The sequence below is a fragment of the Puma concolor genome, chromosome B2, assembly GCF_028749965.1.
Source record: "Puma concolor isolate L17-30 chromosome B2, mPumCon1.1.hap2, whole genome shotgun sequence".
In the NCBI taxonomy this organism is placed as follows: domain Eukaryota; kingdom Metazoa; phylum Chordata; class Mammalia; order Carnivora; family Felidae; genus Puma; species Puma concolor.
Window position 1 is genome coordinate 34701621 of NC_141671.1, and position 24393 is coordinate 34726013.

At 48.1% G+C, this 24393-nt stretch overlaps 1 protein-coding gene across 7 annotated transcripts in view; it reads left to right on the top strand.

Moving 5' to 3' along the window:
• Positions 1-23171: 23171 nt before the first annotated feature.
• SCUBE3 (signal peptide, CUB domain and EGF like domain containing 3) overlaps positions 23172-24393 on the top strand; it is a 38735-nt gene continuing 37513 nt past the window's right edge. For 6 of the 7 annotated variants that reach the window (XM_086706652.1, XM_086706653.1, XM_086706655.1 and 3 more), the window contains exon 1: positions 23621-23776. In XM_086706652.1, coding sequence (XP_086562778.1) covers positions 23692-23776 — 85 coding nt within the window. In that variant the 5' untranslated portion in view covers positions 23621-23691. Of the gene's footprint in view, positions 23777-24393 lie in introns of all 7 variants that reach the window. The other variant, XM_086706657.1, reaches the window with a different exon arrangement.

The window sequence follows — 24393 nt, forward strand, 5'->3', positions numbered from 1 at the left end:
GGTCCATGGTCACTGGGGGACTGGGGCACTGGAGGTTAGGACAATAGGTGTTTCCCTCAGGAAAAGACAAGACTGCAGAAGTAGGAGATTGCTGCCTTCAAATATCTGAAGGGTGTTCGTGAGGCAAGAGGATTGGAATTGATTTATGTGGTCTAGCTGGGAGTAGGGTGGGGAAAGGGGGCAGGTAGTAGTTCAACATGAGAAAGAACTTTCTTTTTTTTAAATTTTTGTTTTTCAACGTTTATTTATTTTTGGGACAGAGAGAGACAGAGCATGAACGGGGGAGGGGCAGAGAGAGAGGGAGACACAGAATTGGAAACAGGCTCCAGGCTCTGAGCCATCAGCCCAGAGCCTGACGCGGGGCTCGAACTCACGGACCGCGAGATCGTGACCTGGCTGAAGTCGGACGCTCAACCGACTGCGCCACCCAGGCGCCCCAAGAAAGAACTTTCTTAAGGTCAGAGCTAGCAGAAGAGGGAATGGTTTGCCACATGAAGTAGTGAGATCTCCATCACTAGAGGCATGTAAGCTGAAGCCAGACACTTTTTGGCAGGAATTCAAGTTCTGAGTGGATCATTGGATTAAGTCTCTTCCATCACTGAGATTCTCTAATTTGGTCCATGGCCAACCCTTGAGAAACCCCAGTCAAACAAATATTAATGGAGCAAACTGCTTCATATAAGGTGTGATGGGGGAGGAACCAAAGAACAAAAGCTGTAGCCTCTGTCCTCCATGTCACTGGGCAGCTGTTACAGAGGCAGGGGGCGTTTGGAATCACCAAAGGGATAGAAAACACACACTTCTGAAGTTCAGAAGCAGGAGACCGTGCCAAGGGTTGGAGAGGAGGTGCAGGGGGAGCACCAAGGAGGAGGAGAGGTGGCACCAGGCCCTGAGAGACACTTCAGAATTCAGATAGGCAGAAAGAAAGAGGAGGGAAGGTGGGTGCACCCACCAGGAAGCAGGGATGGCAGGAGCCAAGCAGCCTTGGGCTTCGGGGATGAAGGAATGAGACTGAGGAGCAGGAGCTGAGGAGGCTGAGAGGAGAAAATGGACAGGAAACAGGCCCAGGAAGGACCAGGAGCCTCGTGCGACCTGGGTCCAGGGTGCCCATTTGGGGCACAGGGTGTTGTGGGGGGCAGATTTCTCCCCCACTTCCAACCATGCCGCAGACCACCAGGCATCGTGCCCCAGGAATGCCTCTTACCCCGTTCCCGCAGCCCCACCATGGCCTCCGACCCCCTCAGGGCAGTAAGCGCTGGGGAAAGACGGGAAAACCCACAAAAATCTTCCAAATAAGACAAATATGTGGTGCAGACAAAAGCCGTGCTGGGTGGGATGAGGTTTCGGTTGCTCCTCAATGGGGCGGACCCGTCAAAAGTGGCTTGTGGTCGCAGAAAAATGCGTCATCTCCCACTCTCAGTGGGGCGCGTTGTCTCAGCTACCCCCCAAAAGAGCCCAACGCTGGAGGTTCCACAGTGAAGGAACAGGAGGTCAGTCAGTGGCCTTAGGGTCACCCACATGGCCCTGTCCTCTCTGCAGCAGGGGCTCCAGGGGCTTGGGGGGTTGTTTTAAGCTGTCTCATGATTGCTGTTCCTGGCCTTCCTGCGGTAAGTGCCCAGGACAGTGTTGGGGTGGGTGGGAGGGTGGCCTGTGCAGCCACCCAGAGCCCTATGAGACTTTGGGGGCGGGGGTCAAGTGGTGTTCCAAATGGAAAAGTCAGTGGCCTCTAGAAGTGCCTCAGAGGGACAGGAGGTGTGTGTGTGTGGGGGGGTGATGGGAGGTGGTGGGGAGAGGCTCTCCTCAGACCTCTGTCCCCCAAGTCCCTCCCCACCCCCACACCCCTCCAGGCTCCCAGGCCCCTGGGGTTCACGTTCCATTTCTGCTCCAGTTCCATGGTTGTTAGTGGCCATTGTTCCATAGAGAAAGACAAAAATGTTTTCAGTTTAAAGGCATTGTTTCGGACTTTCTCTCCATGGGCCAAGGGCCTGGGATGGGAGGCCTCCCCTTGGCAGGGTGGCCCCAGGCAAGGAGCAGTTGCACTTGATGGGGGAGGGGCAGCCTGGGTGGACTCTTCTGTCCGTCTGTCTATTTGTGCTGGGTGCGCACAGGGAAAGCCCTGAGGAGGGCAGGCACTGGCAAGAGGGCTTCACCCTTAACACAGCTTTGGTTTCATCCTGCCTTCTGACCCCTCCTGGCCCCCAGACCCATCCTAGCTACTTTAGCTCCTGCTTACTACTTAGGCTCCCCTACTATGAATGACTGAGAAACCTTCTCTCTCTCTGGGCCTCAGTTCCTCATCTGTAATATGAGAGGATTCCAAGACTCTTTCTGGCTTAAACCTTGGCATCAACAACTCAGTCGCCTCAGTAGCCTTTTTCTCCACTCCAGAACTCCAGTGGTCACACCTGGCCTAGAATTTGGCTGAGTTGATCACCACCGGAGCAGTGGGCTTTGAAAGTGAAAGTACCTGCCCCTGCCACCTTAAACAATTTAAAATTTATTTTGTAGTCTGGAATTCCACCATTAGAGATTCGTTCCTCAGGAGTATACTTCAAAAGCCATTTGTGATGAAATGGCGAGGATAACTGCTAACACCTTTTAACACTAAGAATGATCCTTTGCTTCTACATTTCTCTTCACAGTGTTGAAATTATTTGCAGATGTACCATCTCATCTCGGACTGCAACAGCCCAACAATTAGTTGACCATTGGTAGAGGTTATAACTCAAGATAAGAACCTGGACACAGGTGATCTCCTCCCAGGAATTACCTGCATTTTAACAGAGGAATGGCATGAGGGTAAGAATAATCACGAAGGAATGCCTATCTGGTGGTGGCAGTTTCAAGTCCAGAAACTTCAGGCAAAAGCTGTCTAGTCTGGTCACTCAAGTGACTGGTGGGTGTGGGCCCACTCGGCCTGGATCTGGGCTGGGTCTGCTCAGCAGCACCCCTCTCCACCATCATCAAATCAAGTGGCCAGCCCTCAAGGATTCACTGGACCCCCTGTGAGGGCAGATCTGCTTGGGCAGATGTCTGGATTCACAGGAAACACCCAGAGAACAATAATAACTTGAAAGACAGAGAAAGGGAGAGTACATGCAGAGATGGGTACAGGGGACCAGAAATCGGGGAGTGCCAGGGCAGGATGAGAGCTAGTGTAGAACCTGGAAGGCTACAGAAGGTAACTGCAGGAAGAAAGGGGTGGGGGCAGTGGTGGTCTTCTCTGTGAAGAGCTACCTGGGCACAAAAGCTCATTGAAAACTGGCCAGTAGTAATCAGAGACCAACCTTGAAAAGTACTCGGCATCCACAGTGAAAAAGAATGATCGTTTATCGGGGCCCTAGATCCTAGATAGTTTCTGCACATTACCTTGCTTGAGCCTTGAACTACTCTAGATTTTATCATCCATGGTGCAGAGAAGCAAGCTGAGGTTCAAAGAGAGCATGGAAGCTGCCCGAAGTCATACAGCTGGTAAATGGCAGAGCTGGCGGTCAAACCCAAGTCAATCCCGGCCCCAAAGCCTGCCTTCTAACCACTTTTGCAAGGGTGACGTCCATCTGTAATGCTGCCTCCTCTTCCCTCATCAGGGCATTCCTGGGGCACAGAGAACATCCTTGCTATTTCCTGCACAGGCCATTCTTGACCATTTATTTTTCATGCAACAAGTAGTGATAGGGGTTCCTCTCCAGCCCTGGCTTACTGATGGCAGCAAGAGGAAGAAATAGGGTTCAGCAAACTTTTCTGTAAACATTTTACGCCTTGTGGGCCATATGGCCTCTGTTGTAACTACGCAACTCTAGGGAAAGCAGCCATAAACATTATATAAATGAATGGGCATGGCTATGTTCCAATAAAACTTTATTTATATACATATCTAATTCATACACTTATCCATTCATTCATCAATTCATCTGATTGCTTATTCATTCAGAATATTTTTGCTGTGCACCTTCCATGTGTCAGACACTGTGGTAGGTGATGGGGATGCGGTAACCTACATAACCCACCCCCTCCTTGGAGCTCATTCTTTACATGTACCCTCCTTGGTGACTGATCCCAATGTGTTGTTGTAGTTGTTTTTAATTTAAATTCAAGGTAGTTAACATATAGTGTAATATTGGTTTCAGGAGTAGAATTTAACGATTCATCACTTACATACAACACCCATTCTATATGTTTAATAGAGTAGAAACTGTACTAATCTCAGGCTGGGGAGCTGAGCCATTATTTGATGTGTTTTTAACCTAGAGGAAAAAGGCAAGTCACATTTGAGGATGAAAGGCAGCACAGGATGGTGGGTAAGTGAGGATTCCAGAGCCAAATTGCCACATACTAGGAATGTGTCCTCACACAAGTTGATTCACCCCTCTGTGCCTCAGTTTCCTCATCTCTACAAGGTGGATGACAGTAGCATCTAACTCGCAGGACTGTCTTGAGAGTCAACTGAGTGAAAATTTATAAAACACCTACAAGAATTCCAGACTCATAGAAAACACATTATAAGCTTCTGTTAAATAAAGGAGATGTCCAAGAGAAAGAAAAAACAATTAGGAATTAGATCACGAGACAATAATAATTCCAATTTCGCCAGAGCACTGTGTTGGATAAACACTTTAATCTTCCTTTGCTATTTATTCATTTTATTTTGGTTTTTACAAATTAATATTTTTATTTCTTTATTTATTTTATTTATTTTGAGAGAGACAGAGAAAGCACAAGCAGGGAAGGGGCAGAGAGAGAGGGAGAATTCCAAGCAGACTCCACACGGTCAGCATAGAGTCTGACATGGGACTCGATCTCATGAACAGTGAGATCATGACCTGAGCCAAAATCCAGAGTCCAACATTTAACCGACCAACCCACCCAGGCACCTCCTATTTTTTCATTTTAAAGACAGTGTATATAACAACATAAACTCTCACTGCTGCTTTCGCTCAGGTAGAGTGAGTCCAAATGCCTCCCTGATCCCAGACGAAAGGAAAAAAAAACTTTATTTACAAAACAGGGGCTGGGCCATATAGGGCCTTTGAGCCATAGTTTGCTGGTGTGCATAATCAGGGGGAGGAGGTGAGATTTACTCAGGTGGAACAGTTAAGTGACAGGGCGAGAGTTAAGTAACAGGATGAGTGTCATGGACCAAGGAGCACCCATTAGGTGGTGTGCATGCCAAGAGTTTGTGGTGCCTGTGTGGTGGAGAAGAGTGGGAGGTGAGAGAGGAAAGGCAGGCTGGGGTCCAATTCTGGAGGGGTTTGAATACCAGGCTGTTTATTTAGACTTCACTCGCAGGAGCAAAGGTTCACAATAATGTTTCCCTACTTTAGGACACCATGACAGGTGACATTCATGCGTGAGACTTCCATCCATAAGTATACATCAGAATAGACTCTATTACACCAGGCTTTGAGTTCCAAGGAATTCCCTGTGAATGAATTTACATTTCCAAGTACCACAGATACAGAGTTCCACCCCAGCCCACCCCACCATTCTAATGGTTTGGCGGGGAGGAAGGGCTGAGAGAGAGAATCCCAAGCAGCCAGCATGGAGCCCACGTCGGGCTCAAACTCATGGAACCATGAGATCATGACCTGAGCCAAAATCAAGAATCGGTTGCCCACCCTACTGAGCCACCCAAGCGCCCCAACATTTTAATGTTACTTGCTGATTTTCACATATTTTGGACAGAGAAAATGGCTGGTAAAATACATTGTGTTAAGGGGATTTGGGGAATTTTTGAGTTTTTTTTCTGTGTGAATGTTAAAAATGTATTTGGGGGAAAAAATGTGTTCTTGGTTTGTATGGTATAACATATACCAGTTACAGTTTGTTAATTGTGTCACTCAAATCCTCCATTATTTTCATTAAGACTTTTGTCTACATAATCTGTAGATTTCTGAGACTTATCTAGGGCCAGAGATTTGTTCATTTTTCCTTGGTTTCGATCAGTGTTTATATATTTTGAAACTGCATTAAGAATCATAGAAATAATATATTTTTTATAAGATTATATCTTGTATCTGTATATCCTTTGTTTCTTTTAGTGATTTTTGCCTGGGATTCCATATTGTCTGATGCTAATATACCTGCTTAATTTTTGTTATCATTTGCTTGGTGTATTTCCCCCATCTGTTCATATTCAAAATGTTCTTGTCATTTAGTATCACACACATCTGTGTCAAGAGCATACAGCAGGCTTTTGCCTTTAACAGAAGAACTTTTCTCTTTTTTCATGTATTATTTCAATGATTTTTTAGACTTAACCTGTTATTTTATTTTATGCTTCCTCTTTGTTTTTTCTTTTTTCTTTTTGTTAGATTAAGTTTTCTTTGCCCCCCTTTTAATTCACCCTAAATAGTTGGAATTTTATTTTCCAATTCTCCATCTTCTGTTGGTTACTTTTACACTTGAATCCATATATCTGTAACTTATGCTCTTCCACCAATGTCTGGAGCTAATCAGGAACTCTGTCTCCTTTATCACATTTTAGTGTTCCTCTTCTTCCTCCATTTGTCACCTCCCAAGTTGAGATCATCTGGGTAGATTATGATTCCATACTGTTGTTTTTATTTTATTTTATTTTTTAAGTAAGCTATACACCCAACGTGGGGCTTGAACTCATGACCCCGAGATAAAGAGTTACATGCTCCACCAACTGAGCCAGCCAGCCGCCCCCATATTGTTTTTAAGATGTTTACATTATGCCTCAGTAGTTACTCAAAGTTCACTAAAAGTTTTACTAGTTTCTTTGTTCACCATAGTTTCAGCATCCCACGTCTTCCTCTTCCCTGAATTCACTACTTTTTAAATTGAAGCACACCCCCTAGGAATTCTTTAAAGTATCTGAAGGTGGCAAATTTTCCCCTTGCAAAACAAAAAATGTCTTAATTTTCCCCTTCCTACTTGAATACTTCATTTCCCTTTGGAACTTTGCAGATAGTGTCCCATTGTCTTTTAACATCCAGTCTGATGCCAATTTAATATTATTTTATTGGTGACCTGCTTTTTCTCTCTGGAAGGTTCCAGGCCTTTTTTTTCTTTATTGTTGTTGTTCTGAAATTTCACTATAAAGTCTTGGTGTGGGTCTTTTTTTCCTGGAAACATTCCATCTAATGATTAATTTCTTTCTTCAACACCTGGGAAATTTTCTTTTATTAGTTCTTTAATTATTTCCTCTCTTCTATTTTCTGAAGTCCTATCTTTCTGTAATACCTATTAGACAGATGTCTCTTACCTTTTTCTCTCAGACTTTCCATCTTTTTATTCTTTTCACTATACTTAAGGAGACTTCTTCAGCTCAGCCTTCCCTAATAACTAGATAATTAAATTCATCTCAGACCATCTACTGAATTTGAAAATCTGATAATTTTAATTTAAATTTCTAAGAACACTGATTGAGGGTTTTAAGATTTTATTTTTAAGTAATCTCTACACCCAACGTGGGGCTCAAACTCACAACCCCAAGACTGAGAGTCACATGCTCCACCAACTGAGCCAGCCAGCTACCCCCACTTGTTGATTTATTATTATTTGGAATCTCTATAGGACAATAATTATTCTTCACTTAAACTGGTTTTTGTTGGGAGTGCCTGGGTGGCATCCGACTTTGGTGACTTCTGCTTAGGTTGTGATCTCACAGTTTGTGGGTTCAAGACCCACACTGAGCTCTGCGCTGACAGTTCAGATCCTGCTTGGGATTCTCTCTCTTTCTCTCTCTCTCTGCCACTCCCCCACTTGCACTCGTGCTCTCTCTTGCTCTCTCTCTCTCTCTCTGTCAAAAAGAATCTGAAGCAGGTTCCAGGCTTCAAGCTATCAGCTCAGAGCCCAACGCAGAGCTCCAACCCACAAACTGTGAGATCATGACCAGAGCAGAAGTGGGATGCTTGACACCCCCAGGTGCCCCAAAATAAACTGTTTTGTGTTGTCATTTGTTCTATTGTCTCCATTTCTTTGGGTGTTTACTCTTCTATGTTAAGTGTAGAGCTATGCTATCCAATACAGTAGTTGCTTGCTATTTACATTTAAATTATTAGGGGCATCTGGCTGGCTCAGTTGTTGGAGCATGTGACTCTTACTCTCAGGGTTGGGAGTTCGAGCTCCATGTTGGGCATAGAGATTACTTAAAAATAAAATATTTTAAAACAAATTCTAATTTATTAAAACAAAATAAAATAAAAAATTTGTTCCTCAGCTACAACAGCCACATTTCAAGGGCTCAATAGCCACATGTGGTGTGTAGCTACATTTTGGACAACTCAACTATAGAACACTTCCATCATCCCAGAAGGTTCTATTGGACAGTACTAGCTTAGAATTTCTCTGAACCATGGTTCTATTTTTCCTTAAACCTTTAGTGATTCATGATGTTCTGTTCATCACTGCATTTGAGGATGTCTATTTGCCAGCTTTGTGTTCATGGTAGCATGTCCCTGGTTATTGACAGGGTGAGAGATGAGCCACCTGCTGACAGCTTTTCTCCTGGAGGATTCCCCATTTCTCTCTCAGAGTGTCAGAAGCTACTTGGAGCATTGCTCTGCCTCTCTAGCCCCAGCACGTTGGGGCAAATCCCAACGTTGGGGCCAACTCGTCATAAAGCAGCAAGGAACATCCCTGGGGCCTCCTCTGGTTATTTCAAGTCTGCTGTCTCAGGCTTAGAGCCCTCAAACCATTCTTTCCTCCACAGCAATCTTCTCCTTCATGTGTTTTAGCTTTGGTTCCCTCTAGTCTGATTGCTTTAGAGCTTGGATGCTATTTGTTCTTCATCTTTCAGGGATCCAACATTTCTGATATGCTAATAGTTCTCTCTTATTTTCTCACACTGTAATAGGGTAGGAATTTTTTTTCTAGAGTTTTCTGTCATTTAGCGGATTGGGGTAGGAGAGAAGGTTTTCTGCCAGCTTGACCCAAACTTCAACAGCACTTATGTGTAAGCATTGCTCTGCTCCTTGTAGTCATGTTTCATAACAAATATTTCACTACACCTGGTGATTCCCAAGTTCGGACAGGTGCTGGCTGGCTGCATTAGAATCACCTGAGAATCCATGGGCCCCACTCCTGGAGGCTTTGAATGCACAGCCTGGTTTGGGAATCATTGGCCTACTTAGTGGGATGGGTAGAAAAGAGGCTCAAGTACTCAGGAAGGACCACCTACTTTGCAGGCTAGTTTGTGGCCAATGCCTAAATGCCAGGATCTCTAACAGCCAGATCACCACTTCCATGAGTGAATGGGACCCTGGGTGGTGTGGAGATGGAGAGTCTAAGGGACCTCTTTCTCCTTGGAATGCAGGAGGGAGAGAAGTTGCAAAACCCACTGGGGATAAGTCAAGGACAAGAGAGATACAATGAGTACAATTGAATGGAAATAGAATGAATGATTGCTTCAGGCCTCTCTCTCCCTCCCACAGCGATATCAACTCTGCAAACTCCGAAGATCAAAATGGGGCTGGAAAATTCCCCCATCTAGAGGTTTTTGTTGTTTTTTTCTTGTTTTTTTTTTTTTTGTTTTTTTTTTTTGTTTTTTACTTTAATTGCTATCCTACTGAGGGGCCCAACTCCAGCTTTGGGGAGATATATTCACTGGTTAGATTTGCAGTAATGATTATTATTGTTACTGTTAAGAAGAATACACTCATTGTGTCCAGTGAGCTCACAATGCTGCACAAACATGACCTCATTTCTCCTCTGAACGGGGCAGGTATTGTTAACTCTGTTTTCCAAAAGAAGGACACGGAGGTCCATCGTAGTCCGATGCCTGGAGCAAGGCCACACATCAAGAAAGGGAGGGAAGATGGAAGCAGGCCCCAGGCCTCTTCTGTTTGGGTCCCTGGGCTCCTGCACTGGTCTAGGCTCAATTGTCTGATCAGTCCTTTGACTTCTGTTACGGCCATAGAGTTGGTTCCAGGGGCTCGAGGGGATCAGAGCAGTCAGAGTCACCAAGGTTAGATACCATTAGAGGAATAACCATTACTTTTCAGAGGCACAGCCAAGTCTGGACTCCCGGCTCAGCAGTCACAACCCTCCCTTGTTTGGTTCCCGTTTCACGAGGCTCCAACCTGGCTGACTTCTCTCCGCACTTCCTCATCAAGGGACTCAAGCTCTTCACCCCTGAATCCGCTCAGAGCCAAAACCATATTCACACAGCATCTGTCCTTCTGCCCCATGAGGAGAGTCTGCTCTCGTATGTCCCCTGGGTCAGTTGTGGCACATTCAGGCCATTGTGCCTTCTCTGGACCTTTGTTTCTTTCACCCCCCCCAAGCCCTGCCCCAGAACACATTTTGCCCTTCCTACTCTACACCCTTCCTGCCCAAGATTCAGGCCTCAATGTACCCAAGAAACCTTCTCCCTCTCGAAGCCCCTGCCACCCTCATTCATTCTTTCCACAGATAGTTATTCAGGACTCATTCTGTGAGGCAGGCACCTTGGAAGATGATGAAGATCCAATAGTTAACAAGTCAGACAAGGTTCCTGGTCTCATGGAGTTTACATTCTTATGGGGGATACAGGAAAAACAAAAGTAATCCATTCAGTAAGTGAAATATTTATAAGTTGTAATAAATGTGTGTGAACATATCCCAAATCTGTGATGTCTCCCCATCTTCCACTCTGTCCAAGAAGGAGCTTGTCTTGTCTAGGTACGTCAAAAAATGTTTACATGACCAAAGGGTGATGGCAGATGAGAGCAGAGGGGCTTGAGTGAGGCTGGAGAGGGACACAAATCTAGCCTACGAGGGCCTTGAAGCCCACACCAAGCACCTGGATTTCATGCTCAGAACAATGGGAAGACATTGCAGGATTTTCACGAGGGAGTGACATGGTTTGATTTATACTTTATGACAGAGATTCTCCATGGGGCTGGGGTTAGGGAGGTGCAATTTTGCCCCCTTCTCTGAAGGGACATTTGGCAATGTCTGGAGATATTTTTTTGGTTGTCAAAACTTGGGAGGGTATGCCACTGGCATCTGGTGAGTAATGGCCAGGGATGCCACTAAACATCCTACAGTGCGCAGGACAGCCCCCCACAACCAAACTTTGATAGTGCTGAGGTAGTGAAACCCTGCTTTAAGATGACTCTGGTTACCGTGTGAAGAACAGACTCTCAGACCCAACTCCCCTTCCTGAGCAGTCCTTTTGCATTTTAACAGGGGTCTTCCGGTGACAATGCCATCCATAAGCCACAAGGACAATCAGACTGGCTGAGCCGGGGAAGGAGCCCTTCTGAGGCATTACTGTGCATAGGCCACCTGCTCTGTGTGGGCAGACAAGGGACTACAGACACCAGCTCAAACTGTGCCCTCTTCCTCAATGGTCACAGCTGAGATGTTATCATGACAGCTGCTACAGCTCAGTGCTCTCCTCCTCTCTGACTTCTTGAGTGCCAGGCCTGTGCGGGGCTGCCGAGAATCTGGGCACCGATGGCACGCGATGCCCAGCACTTACAGAGAGTTTATGGGTATTTACAGCAGCATGTAAACCTATCATTACAGCCTCGCCATGTAAATCAACATAGCGTTAAAGGGCTCTCTTACCCCAGTCCCCCAACTTGAGGTTGGTTTTAAGATTGAGGACTGACATGATTGAGCTGTGGTGACACTGGGAGGTCTGGAGGAAGCGTCTCCAAAGGAGCAGGGGGCCACCTCCTCGGGGTGGGTTTGGCCAAGCAGATGATATAGGTAGGAAGTCAGTCTTGTGTCCCAACTACAGACCATTCTTCTTCCACTTCTATGGAGGGTTGTTGTTGTTGTTGTTGTTTTATTTAAAACAATGTTTATTTATTTTGAGAGAGAAAGAGAGAGCAAGAGGAGGCACAGGGGAGGAGCAGAGAGAAAGGGAGAGAGAGAATCCCAAGCAGGGTCCACGCTGACAGTGATGTGTGATCGATGAGGGGCTCAATCCCATAAACCGTCAGACCATGACCTGAGCCGAAACCAGGAATCAGACATTTAACTGACTAAGCCACAAAGGCACCCCCATGGAGGTTTCTTTTTTCACCTTTTTGGGGGTGAGGCGGGGGGAGGTGGTGTTTGTGTCATGGAAACTTTGAAGAAAGCTGTAGAAAACCCCTCTCTGGGAAAATGAACCCTGGAGACAAATGTTTATTTACAATTTAGGAGATTCTCAGATCTGCTTGAAGCCTATCCATGACCTTACAAATGAATTCACACCAACAAGTAAATGACTAACAAGGTTCTGTATTCCCATCTTAATGGGGAATAAAGCCCTTAAGCCAAAGGAACTGGAGTTCTAACTAGGGGAAACTACTCCATCAGTGGGTGGAGACACATTCTAAAGGGGATGGGCAAGCATCTCCTAACTTCTGAAGTCTTCCCATGTCCCTGCTGTACCTACATATAAAACTGGGTTTGGAGGTGGGGAAGCAAAAGAGGGAGGAAAGGTAATAAGGGCTGTTTTTAGGCTAATTTGGAATCAAAAGGCCACCTGAGATTTGACCCAATGGGGCTTATTGGGACCACAGTACCAGATATTCCTGGTGAGCCCAGAGCATCAGATCTTGTTAATAGGCCAATAAAAATTAGGGGGACAAAGGCCAAGCCCAGGCAGCTTAAATGAATCTCCTCAGCAAGAGGGAGCAATCTCGTAAAGAGTTGTAACTGAGCAAACGGAGGACTCATTGCGTTTCATTAACTTTAATAGTGCTCGTTAGATTGGCTTCCAAGGGCTGTGGGACAGGAGAGAGAAAGCCAGACTCATCATCGGGGGCTTGGGAGCGGGCTGGCTCTCGTGGACGCCCCTGAGGCGCCCAGCGCTGAGCTGGAAGTGGCTGTTCTTGCTACCCCCACAGGCTCCCCAGCCCAGCACGACATCCTGACTACACAGGCAAGGAGCCCAGGCCTCAAGGACTAATTCTTTCCTGCCAGGGTGGAAAAAGACAGGGACAAAGAGCTTGGGGCAAACCATCTCCAGGCTGGGCAGGCCACCTGGCTCTGGGTACCCACATAGAGGCCCTTTCCAGGGACAGCAAAAAATCCAACTCCAATGTTCACCAAGCTCTCACTACAGAATCCCACCAGCCCAGAGCCTCCTGGGCCCGGGACCATTGTCAATGCCGGCCACGTCCCTGACCTCCTCCTTTTTCTCTACCCCAGACGTGTACACTGCCAGAAAAACAGAAAACAAACAAACAGGGCCAGCAGAAAACACATCACCAAACAAACCCGCCTCACATTGTCCTCTGTGGTCGGCCAGGGCCTGGAGCCAGAGGCCACTGGCCTGGAAAAGCCCAAACAGCTCACTGCGTGCAGCCCCTGAGCAGAGCCTCCCCTGCCCCCAAGGCAGGGTCTGCCTGGTCTCCTCCCCGGCTGCTTCCTCCTTTTTTCTCTTTCTCCTCCTCCTCCATCTTTCTTTTTCTTCTATCCATTCTTCCCCTCCGTTTTACTTTTTTGTTTCTTCCCCACCCCCTCCCCCCTGTTTTCTTTCTGCATCCATGATGAAATAAACTTGCTTAACACTGAAGAAATCCTGCAGAGTGCCTAAAGCCCAGAGTATATAAAACCAATTCATGATGTGAGCCGGCCATGCGGTTGCCTTGCTTTAAAGCCATCAGGGGTTCCAGACCCATGCACAACCCCTTAACATCAGATGGAAACCCGTGCTTCATCGTCTGGCCTGCCTTTTCTTTTCAGATCTTAATACTTGTCCCCTTAAATACTTGTCTCTAGTTGAACCACATTATTAATTCCCTGGAGACACTCCCCGCTGCAAGTCCTTGCTCACCCCATTTCCACCACGTGGAAAACCCTCCCCCCCCCTCCTTCACACAACTCCACATAAGGGAATTCTACGTATTCTTTGAGGCCGTCTTTAAACCCTCTCTTCTGGGGCGTCCCCAAGCTTCCAGCTGGAATTAATCTGCCTTCTTTGTGCCCTCATTAGAATTTTATGTTGGCACCTTTGTATTTGGGCATTTACCATGTTCTGCCTTATAGTCTAATTATTTAGATGCAAATTTCTCTCTCCTACCTAATTATGAACTTGAAAGGAGAAATTATGTCATCTCTGAATTCCCATATTCTTTAAGTTCCTGGCACATAGTAAGTGCACAAAGAATGTCAAACTCATTAAAAATTGAATCTATGGTTATAAAAAAACACATATACAATTAATTCCACATCTTAACTTGACCATTTGCAAATTTGTTTGAGGCACTGGGTTCCTTGAGTAGGGCTCCCCAAGGTCTGATTTGCCAAGGGCTGGAAGGATGGTATGTTAGATGGCGGCACCTACTGGCAAAGGGTAGTATTACAGCTTGGGTCTCCCAAAGAGAAGCAACACAATTTCTCAATCAATCCCAATAGATTGGACCAGGGCGTGGAGGGGTGGGTGAGGCAGAAGAGGACTAGAATGAGTTCCTTTCACTCCTCAGTAGCTTTAGGCTGATCAGGGGGAGGAGCATCCCCAAGTCAGGGCCAGGGCTTTTTCTCGTTCAGCGCACGGCAGCGTCCGGCAGACTGATAAAGTGAGACATCAAGGAATAACAGCCTCGCTGTGATGCCCCTTAGCTTTGCCAACCCAGCCTTGGCATGATGCCTAGGACAGCTTTCCACCTAAGACAGAGGAAGAGGGGTGGCATGAAGGGAGAGCCTCTTGCCAAACAAGGGAGGCAAACTTCTGTAAGGATATTGACATTCAGCATAAGCACACAGGTGTCAAACATTCTGACCCCGTCCTTGTTGCAAGTTTTCAGCTTCTCCTAACAGTATTCTCAGTCCCATAGGAGCCCTTCTCAGAAAATACAATAGAAGCTGTTGGGGAACTGATTTTTTAAAATAGCAGTGCACTTTATGAATTGGTTAATGAATGCTTTGAACTTTGCCCCAATACCTCCACCCATCCTTTCTTTGATCCAGGATACCCAGAGGAATTACACTGTTAGATGGAGAGGTCCTCCTCTGTTTCTCCATCTTTTCTTCTGGGGAGGGAACCCAGTGGGGATTTGGGGGAGGAGAGCCACAAGGAAACAGGTCAGGGAGAGCAAAGCAGAGCTGGCTCTCAGCAAAGTTAGGAAGTTCATTAGGAGTGACTGACCCTATAGCCCCTCCTCTGCCACACCTTTGTTAAGGTTTCAACTGATAATTAAAGATTTAACCTGGCAAAGGCTTAATCTTGTTACTCTGTCTCACAGTGATATTTGTATTTAGGACCCAAGGAACATAAGGTTTAGATCAAAGGAGTGATCCTCTTATGATGGGATTTTAAGCACTGGTGGGAAAGATCTTTGATGAAGCAGTGGAAAGCTGATGAGGGTTCCACCTCCTGAGTTGACTTCCTAAGGGTTCAAACAGAAGCTGCCTGTGGACCCAGCCCCACCCACCTTGGCCCCTGGCCTTTGGGGAGATCCTGAGCTCTGGCTTGGAAGGTTCCAGTTCTGCTTCTCTGTCTTCTAGAATCTGAAAGTCTCTGGCCAGAGTTACCTCCAGCCTGCTGCATCTCTGTGGTTTTTCTTCAGCTTGGACTGTCCACACTGCCCCTCCATTTAACCCTCTGCTGCCACCAGTCCTGTTGGAACCCAAAGCATTCTCAGGGTGGCAGAAGGCAGAGAGACAGGTCAAGGGATGTTCCTTGGAATTCCCTTGAATCTCCTCGGGATTCCCATGAGTTCACCATCCCTTCATTCTTTCATTCACTCAACAAACATTCATGGAGCACAACTATGTGATCCGGGCTGGGGATACAGTGGTGACCAATATGGGTCTTGCCCTCAAAGGTTTGGAAGACAAGTGAAAGGAAACAGACCATTACAGTACAGCATGGCTAGGGCCATTACAGGGGTATTGAGCTCCGGGCCTTCTACGGGTACATGTAAGCTGGGTCTTGAAGGTTAGTGGTGGTTTTCCAGCTGGCAAGAACAAGGTATATGCCAGGCATGGTGTAGCTTGGGTATAGTGATGGTGAGATCAGAAGAGAAACATAAAATGTTATTGAAGAGAAGGGAGCAGGACTGGCACAGAGGGCCACCTATGCCATACTAAGGGTTTAGAATTTACCCCTGTCAGACAGTGGTCCAGAGGGGACACAATGAGTATCTGAGAGGAGGCAGTAGCAATAGGGGTTGACAGGAGGGACGGATTGAAGGGAAGTTTCACAGGATCTGATGGCCTCTTAGATGCAGAGAGTCCTTTCGGTCTCTGAGAAATCTAGCTGGGATCACTGAGTGAATTATGGGGTCATTATCCCCAAGGTGGAGGTCACAGGAAGAGGGCAGTTCAGGGGAGAGTATGGAGAAGAACTATGAGTTTGGTTGGGTGTCAGTTCAGCTTGAGGTCTTGAGAAATGCCATTGGAAATAGCTATAAGTAGGCAGAAATATAGGACTGGATAGAAGAGGGAAGAAGGAACTAGAGATAGAGATCTGAAAATCAGACACACAGAATGAAAGCTAGAAGAAAAGGGTGGGGGGAGTTAAGGATGTAGATCTGGAAGTCATCAGCACATTGGTGGTAGCTGGAGCCATAGTGCCCCACAATTGGAGCAAACCACTCACCTACTTTGTGCTGAGACTTCCATGAGACATATCAGCAGTAACCCTCCAACAACCTGCAAGAATTTTATCCTCCTTTGCTGGATGAGGAAGTTGAAGCTCAGAGATGTGAAGAAACTTGATCAAATTTACCCACTGAGGGGGCTGGGATTTAAACTCAGAACTGTCTGACCACAAAGCCAATATTCTTTCCACCACCCTTGCTGTCCCTGGGTAAGAGTGCCTAGGGAGGTCGCGTAGTGTGAGAATTGAGAAAATCCAAGCTAGAAACTCTTAAGAGGCCAGTGGAGGGAAAGCAGCCAGCAGGAGATCTGGGAAAAGAAAGGCTCCAAGAAGGGGAAGAAAAATGTTCCGAGACCTCTGATGACGCAGAGAGGTCAGGCTAGATAAGGACTGGCAGGCAGCCCCAGATATGGAGATGTGAAGTCACTGGAGACCTAGCAGAGGGGGTGTCAGAGGGCCCCTGGGCCAGACTGCACTAAGGTGAGGGGTGAAGGAAAGCCGTGAAGTGGAGAGCAGGTATGCTCCTCCTAGAAGTTCAGGAGTCTGGAAGGACAGAGGCAGCAGGGTCTGGGGAAGTTTGTTGTTGCTACTGTAGGATGGTGCAAGTTGTACTGTGTTTACAGGAGAAGGAACTGAAGTGAGAGATTCAGGAGAGGGAGGGAATAATTGACGGCTCCAGATCTCTGTAGGGCCGAGAAAAGATGAGATCCTTACATATGTGTGTAGGATTGGCCTTGGCCAAAAGGAGGGACCCCTCTCCCAGCAGAAGGAGAGGGGGGTGGGGGATAGGATATTCATACCAGATGGCTTCTGGCTTCTCGATGAAACAGGAGTTGAGGATACTGATTGGAGAAGTCAGGGATCTGAGGCTGGCAGATGGGAAACCAAAGTTTGGAAGAGCAGCTGTGTAGAGAGGGACAGAACACAAACTCAGGGCAGTTTGGAGACTTGTCTTGTGATGTGGAGGGGTCTGGAACCATGCATGGTGTTGATGCCAATTGGCAAGTTGGATATTTTTGTTTCTTTCATGGAAGCAGCCAGGAAGCAGGTGGGGAGGAAGCAGGTGGCAAAGTGACTCAGGAGTGGGGGTAGGCAGGGAGGAAGGACTGGGAGGACCCTGGGATGAGGGGCCAAGGAGGCCACCCAAGTGGCCAGAGGAGACACTGGAACAGGTATGGGCAGCTTGGACCAGGCTATTCCCCCTCCCCACCTGAGTCTTGGCAGGGCTGTCAGTAGACCTCCCTTGTAAAGGCAAGACTAAGGGCCTTGGAGCAAGTTAGTCCTAGAATCCCAGGGCTGGAACAGTCTTTGAGAGAGCATTATTTCCCATCATCTGCCTATATGGCCAAATGGCTCCTGAGCCATCCTGGACAGGTGAGAAACAAGGACCGACCAGGGTCAACCTATCCACTGACCTGGTATGATCCCCCTTCTCTCTTTTCTTTCTTTCTTTCTTTCTTTCTTTCTTTCTTTCTTTCTTTCTTTCTTTCTTTCTTTCTTTTCTTTCTTTCTTTCTTTTTTGTAGTTGTTCTGAGTATTCTCTTTTTTCTCTGTCACTCACTGATTTTTGTGTATATTTCTATCTTATCCATCGATTTCTAAGTATCATCAAGATTCACCTCAAATCCCTCCTCTTCCATGAAGTCTTCTTGGATGATCAACTTCTGTTTCCTGACTTTCTTTTTTTTTTTTTTTTATGTTTATTTATTTGAGAGAGAGCACGAGCAGGAAAGTGGAAGAGAGAGAAAGGGAGAGAGTGGGGGAGGGGAAGAGAGAGGGAGAGAATCCCAAGCAGGCTCCAAGCTGTCAACACAGAGTCCAATGCGGGGTCTTGATCTCACAAACCATGAGATCATGACCTGAGTCAAAATCAAGAGTCAGGCACTTAACTGACTGAGCCACCCAGATGCCCCCACATTTTCTATTTCTTTTGCACACCCTAGAGGGCCTCAGACAGGGTGTACTGGGGGAGGAGATGAGATAAGTACCATATGCCAATTGATGGAAGGATTCATGATGATCAAATCATGAGGAAGAGGAAGGGCTAGAACTGGAAGCGGTAGGACTGGTAGGTCTGAGGGTACAGGCCAAGGAGCAGTGATCCAAGAGTCAAAAGTCTGTTAAGACATGGATTCTGCTTCTAGCTTTGCCTCTTAAATATGTTTTTTAACCTTGGGCAAGTCATGTGACATCTCATCATCAGACAAATGTGATGGCTAAAGTCTTTTGTACTCCTACATGATCCTTCTGAGCAAGGGTACTGCCCTATTACCCCTTGTGTATGAAGGGGCTAGTCTGTGACCCTCATCCTGCTCCAAATGATTAACAGTGGCCAGAATGTGTTAGGTCTCTGTGGATTCAGAGGAGGCAGCACATAGGAAGGAGGAGGTACACAAGCTTCAGAGTCTAGCCTGGGCCCAAGTCTTGGCTTTGCCCTTCTTAGTCATCAGGGTGGGCTGATCTTCATGAGCCTCAGTTTCCCCATCAACAAAGGGGATAACAATTCTTACCTGATAGACATGTGGTGGAGTGCCTGTTATAGTGCCTGGCACACATAGAAAGCACTCAGTAAATGGTAGCTATGAGCTCTAATTTGTTTGAGTGCCTGGGCCTTCTTAACGCAGGGTAGGAAGTACATGGTGGTAGGGAAAGAAGGATTCTGGAACTACCCTACCTGGCAGGGGAATTTCCTTCTATTCTCCAACTTGAAAGTGCTGTTGACAAGCGCAGTGTGTTGTAATGCATGGCATTTCTGGAAACTTCTCAGTAACAACATGTGACAGAACCTACCGGGGGTGATGAGAATTGAGTCCCATTGGCTGTACTCACAACCAGCAGCATCAAAGTCGGGTCTGGGACAGAACTACTTCTTCCCAGGCACTACTGTACCTTTACTATCAAACATTGTGGATTTTTTTCCTTCTGAGAAGTAGTAAAAAAAAAAAACAATAGTCATTGCCTACTGAATGCCTACTATGTGCCAGGTGGGGGGCAGGGGAGTCCATTCGTTATTTTATTGAATTAACACCATAACATTTTGAGGTTTTATTTCCTTTGTCAGAAGAGAAAACTGAAGCTGACAATGAATAACTTATCTGAAGTCACATAGCTAGAAAGTTAACAGAGCTGAGATTTGAACCACAGAATTTCTTTTACTCTTGAGCCCAATGTAGTTAGACACTGATGCATGCCCACATTTGAGGTCGTGTGTGATCCTACCTGTTTTGTAGATGAGGAAGCTCAGAGAAGTGAAATAACTCAACAAAAATAGATAGATGGCTGGAAAATTGTAGGGTCCGACATTTGTCCGTGGGCTAATTCTGACCTGTATGTGTTCTCCATTAGACTATACTGCCTGTCAAGGAGAGTCAGTGGACCCATTTTATAGATGAGGAAGCTGAGAAGACAAGAGAAAAAGCAAAGGCTCATGGAAGGAGACTTGGCGGGGGAGGGGAAGTCCCTGAGTGTGACAGAGCCCCAGCACAGGTATCCCTAAGCAGGATCAGAACCGAGGTATATATGCTATGGGTTCCCCAGCCCAGTCCTCTCCCCAGACATTTGCAGGGGAAAATTGACAGAAATGGAATGTCAGAAGCAATCCTGAAGGAAAGTGCAGCCTGACAGCAAATTGTGGCCTGAGAGAATATTGGAGGCCCAGAGAACCCAGGGACATTTCACTCCTGCCAGTGAGGGTACGACATATGCTATTGCTTTTGTAATACCACTTGCAAGAGCCATCTCATTATTCCTTTCTTGTCATCTTCCTGCATCACTACCCAGTTGTGAGTCCCTGCAGAAGTGGACAGGGCAGAGGGCAATGGAACTGGCCCCCCAGGTCACAGTACCCAGTGATATAAGCCTTGCTTCTGCTCCTACAGAATCCTCTGAAGGGCTGGGGATGGACTGCAACCAGACTGGATGGTGGGGAGCAGAGCAGGGAACTGCCCTTTCTGCCCAGATGTGGAGGAAGTTCATCCAGTCCTAGAGGAGCAGAGGACAAGCTGGCAAAATGAGAAAAAAAAAAAAAAAAAAAAAAAAAGGAAGCTACAGTTAAAGACACTGAAACTCCCAGAGACTTAGCAGCTAAGGTAGGGCAACGTCCACACTCAAGGCACCAAGAAATCATACTGAATTAGAGAGAAGGTCCGAGATAACCTACTAATCTGCCCCTATAGAATTCTTCATGCCCACCTCACCTGTGGTTTAGAGGGGGGTGAGCTGGAGCCCTCCTCCCTAGGGACGCAGAGAAGCTCACACGAGTGTGCACGGCAAGGCAGAGAGACAAAGCAAGGCATGGTGTAATCTCCCTTCCCTGCCTTGGGGGGCTCCTCAGCTCTCTCCCTGTCCCCCCATGTAGATCAGGCACCACCTGGCAACCTCCAATTCTTTTTTTTCTTTTTTAACCACTCTTGTTTGGGGCAGAGAGGATGGCAAGTTTGCACTTGTCCCCCAGCCCTATACGTAATTGGTGGCAGCACGTAAAGCAGCTTCAAGGGGAGGGGTTTGCCAATGGAATGAAAGAGGGAGGGAGTCCTAGGGTGACAGAGCTGGCAGGGACCTGGGAGATCATTTGACCCAAACTTTTGTGGCCTCCACACCATTTCCATCATCTGTGTGCTTCCATCCCAACCATCATCTCTCATGCCAAGCAGGCATACTCAAGACCTCCTCCTCCAGGCTTCCTAAGGGCAACTGTCTCCTTTCCACCAAGGAGCTAATCCACCCTCTCGTTTTCTAGAATACACTGAGGCCCATTGAGATGTGACTTGCCCAAAGGCAATCTTCATCCCAGGATACAGACAGGACAAAAAAAACTCAAATGCTTAAGCCTGTTTCCATCCTCCTACTTTTCTACTCAATCCCTAGGGAAGGAAGGGCTCAGTTCTTCTCGCTGGGGGCTCAGGAGATCTCTGACATATCACACCTGTCACCTAGCTGATGTGGGCTGCCAGTGTCAAGGGTCTAAGAACTGAGTTATTTTCAGGATGATTCTGGTCATTGTCCCTTCCTCCTGGGTACCCTAAGGCCTCTGTGAGGTTAGTCTGAGTCTCAGGGTCCTCCTCCCTGCAAAAAATTTGCTCTTAGGGTGCCTTAGTCAGTTGAGGGTCTGACTCTTGATTTCAGCATAGGTCATGACCCCAGGATCGTGGGATGGGGCCCCACGTTGAGCTCCATGCTGAGCGTAGAGTCTGCTTAAGATTCTCTCTCTCTCCTTCTGCCCCTCTCCCCTGCTTGCATGCTCTCCCTCTCTCTTTAAAAAAAAAAAAAAAAGTGGCTCTGAAGCATAAGTAACTGCCTGGATCCTGGCATGGTCTCAGGTTGACTGAAGCTCCATACTCTAAGAAAGCCTTCACCACCTTTCAAGGGGTCTTTCCTCTAAGATAAAAGAAAATGTCTATAAATCCATGGACAGTGTCCATGGTTTGGAGACACTGCTTTTATGCCCTTTGCCTTTATTTTTAAAAATATCATTTATTTTTCCTCTGTTACCCCGCAGTTGGAGACACGAAGGGTTAAGAATGGACCAGTTATTGGCCTCTTGGGTGGCTCAGTCTGTTAAGCTCAGGTCATGATACCATCTCACAGTTGGTGAGTTCAAGCCCCGGGGATGGGCTCTGTGCTGACAGCTCAGAGCCTGGAGTCTGCTTTGGATTCTGTGTCTCCCTCTTTCTCTGTGCCCCTCCCCTGCTCGCACTCTGTCTCTCTCTCTCTCAAAAATAAATAAACATTAAAAAAATTAAAAAAAAAAAAAAAAGAATGGGCTAGTTAGGACCACATCTTGAAGCTGCGAGGGCAAGCTTGGAGAAGTATGTTGTGCAGATCTTTGTGTCTGTATTTACACACATACGCATATTCCTGGGGGTTAGCTTTTGCCCCTGTGCTGAGTGCATGACAGTGTTCTACATGTGAGCCCACTTCTATATGGGTAGGGTGACTCAGTGGTCTACCTCCAAGGCCTTAACGGCCAGGGAGTCTGCCCTGGCGCTGGCAGGTTTAGCTGGGGGGCAAGTCTACTTTCTTCTTGGTCCTCAAAGTGCACTCAGCACTAGAAATGGGTACTGAGACCCGAGGGTGGGGGATGTGGTGGAGGTAAGAGTTGGAAGGGCGTCACTCGGCCCGAAATCGGTGTCACTCTCAGTTTTTCGAGGTCCTATGTGGCTGTATCTCGCGTGTCGGGCTGTGTCGGCGGACGTGCCTGGGCGCCAGTGCGGTCCTGTCTGCCCCAGCCTCCCCGACACCCTGAGCTCTCTTTGTCTCCTCGTGGAGGTGTGCGTGCAAACCTGCGTCGCACGGCCCTCATCTCGTGCGAGAGTGGGGGGCGCACCCTAGCTCCCCCACTCTTTCCGCCGGGAGAAAGGACGAGCCGGAGCCGGGTGCTGTTTGGTCTGGAGCCGAGCGGGGCTTGCATTGATCCATTGATTGTGCGCGGTCTGCGCCTGACCTCCCTGCTCCCGGGGAAGCCGTCTCCATGGAGACCGGGCCCGCTCCCCCAGCGCCGGATTGTAAATTCCTGCAGGCAGCGGCCCGGCAGCCTGGGGAGGGGGCCGCTGCGCCCGGGAGCGCAGGGGGAGCGGCCGCCGCGCCGAGGCCCCATTTGAAAGAAAAAAGGGCACGAAAAAGGAGGTGGTGGAGGAGGAGGGGGAGGAGGAAGAAAACGAAAAGGAGCGAGGAGAGGAGGAGAAAGAAGAGGAGGAGGAGAAAGGCGAAGAAAAAGAGACGGAGCCTGAGAGACGGAGAAGGAGCGAGAGAGGAAGAAAGAGAGGCAGAAAGGGCGTGTTTCTGGCGCTGCGTTTCCCCTCCCCTTTCTCAGGTCCCTCGCTCGGGCTCTGCGCGCTCTCCGGCTGCAGCTCTCTCCGGGCGAAGCTGGGAATTGGGTGGGATTACACGCAGCAGCCCCGCCGCCGCCGCTAGTCGAGCCCGGCTTGGAGAGGGCGGGGGTTCCCCTCCGTCATCGGCGCCGGGCGCCCCCAGCCTCTCTCCGCCTCGCTCTCCCCGACGTCGGGCCGGGAGAAGCCGGCAGCATCGGGAGCCTCCCGCCGAGGGCACCGCGGTCCGCACCCCGCTCCCGCAGCCCCCGGTCCGGCCCCGGCGGGACGCCCCCTCCCCTCCCCCCTCCGCCGCGCGGGGGCCCGGCCGGCTTCCGCCCTCCGGGGGCTGCGAGACCGGCCCCGGCCGCCCGGCCCCCGGGAGCTCCAGCCATGGGCTCGGGGCGCGTGCCCGGGCTCTGCCTGCTCGTCCTGCTGGTCCACGCCCGCGCCGCCCAGCACAGCAAAGCCGCGCAAGGTAAGGAAGGAGGGGCGCGCGGCGGCGGGGCTGGGGGGGCTGCGGGGCCCGAGGGCGGGGGTGCGATTTCCGAGGGGCAGGGCAGGTGCTGGGGAGCGTGCCGCTGTCAGAGCCTAGCACTGTGCACCCGCACTCCGGCTGGGGACCTAACCTCTGGGCGCTGCGTCCCGGGCGAAAGGCTGGAGGAGCCAGGAGCGACACGGAGCAGTGAGAAGTTTGGGGGACCCTGGGCAGAAGTCGCCACGCACCTCAGAATTCTTCCCGACTTCATTGCCACCCCAGCATCTTCGAAAGACTTCCTGTCCTCCAAAAGTTTGAGAGAGAATCTTCTCTTCTCAGACATTGCCAGAAACTTAAGCTGTGGCCTGGAGAGACTGAGAGAATGAAACTTTTCAGCCATGCCATGTATTTCTTCCCCTCACCCCCAGCCCTCATGCAAAGTCAGACAAAATTTCCAAGTTGTTGTCTTATCAGTAGAAAAATGTTAAAGAAAAATAGGATCTTTTCTGGAAAAACCAGCTCGTCTCTCACTGGATGGTAAGGGGCTGAAGAAGAGAAGAAAATTTCTGACTGGCTCCCAGCAAGAATGTCGCTTTCTGCCTCTTTGGGGGGAAATC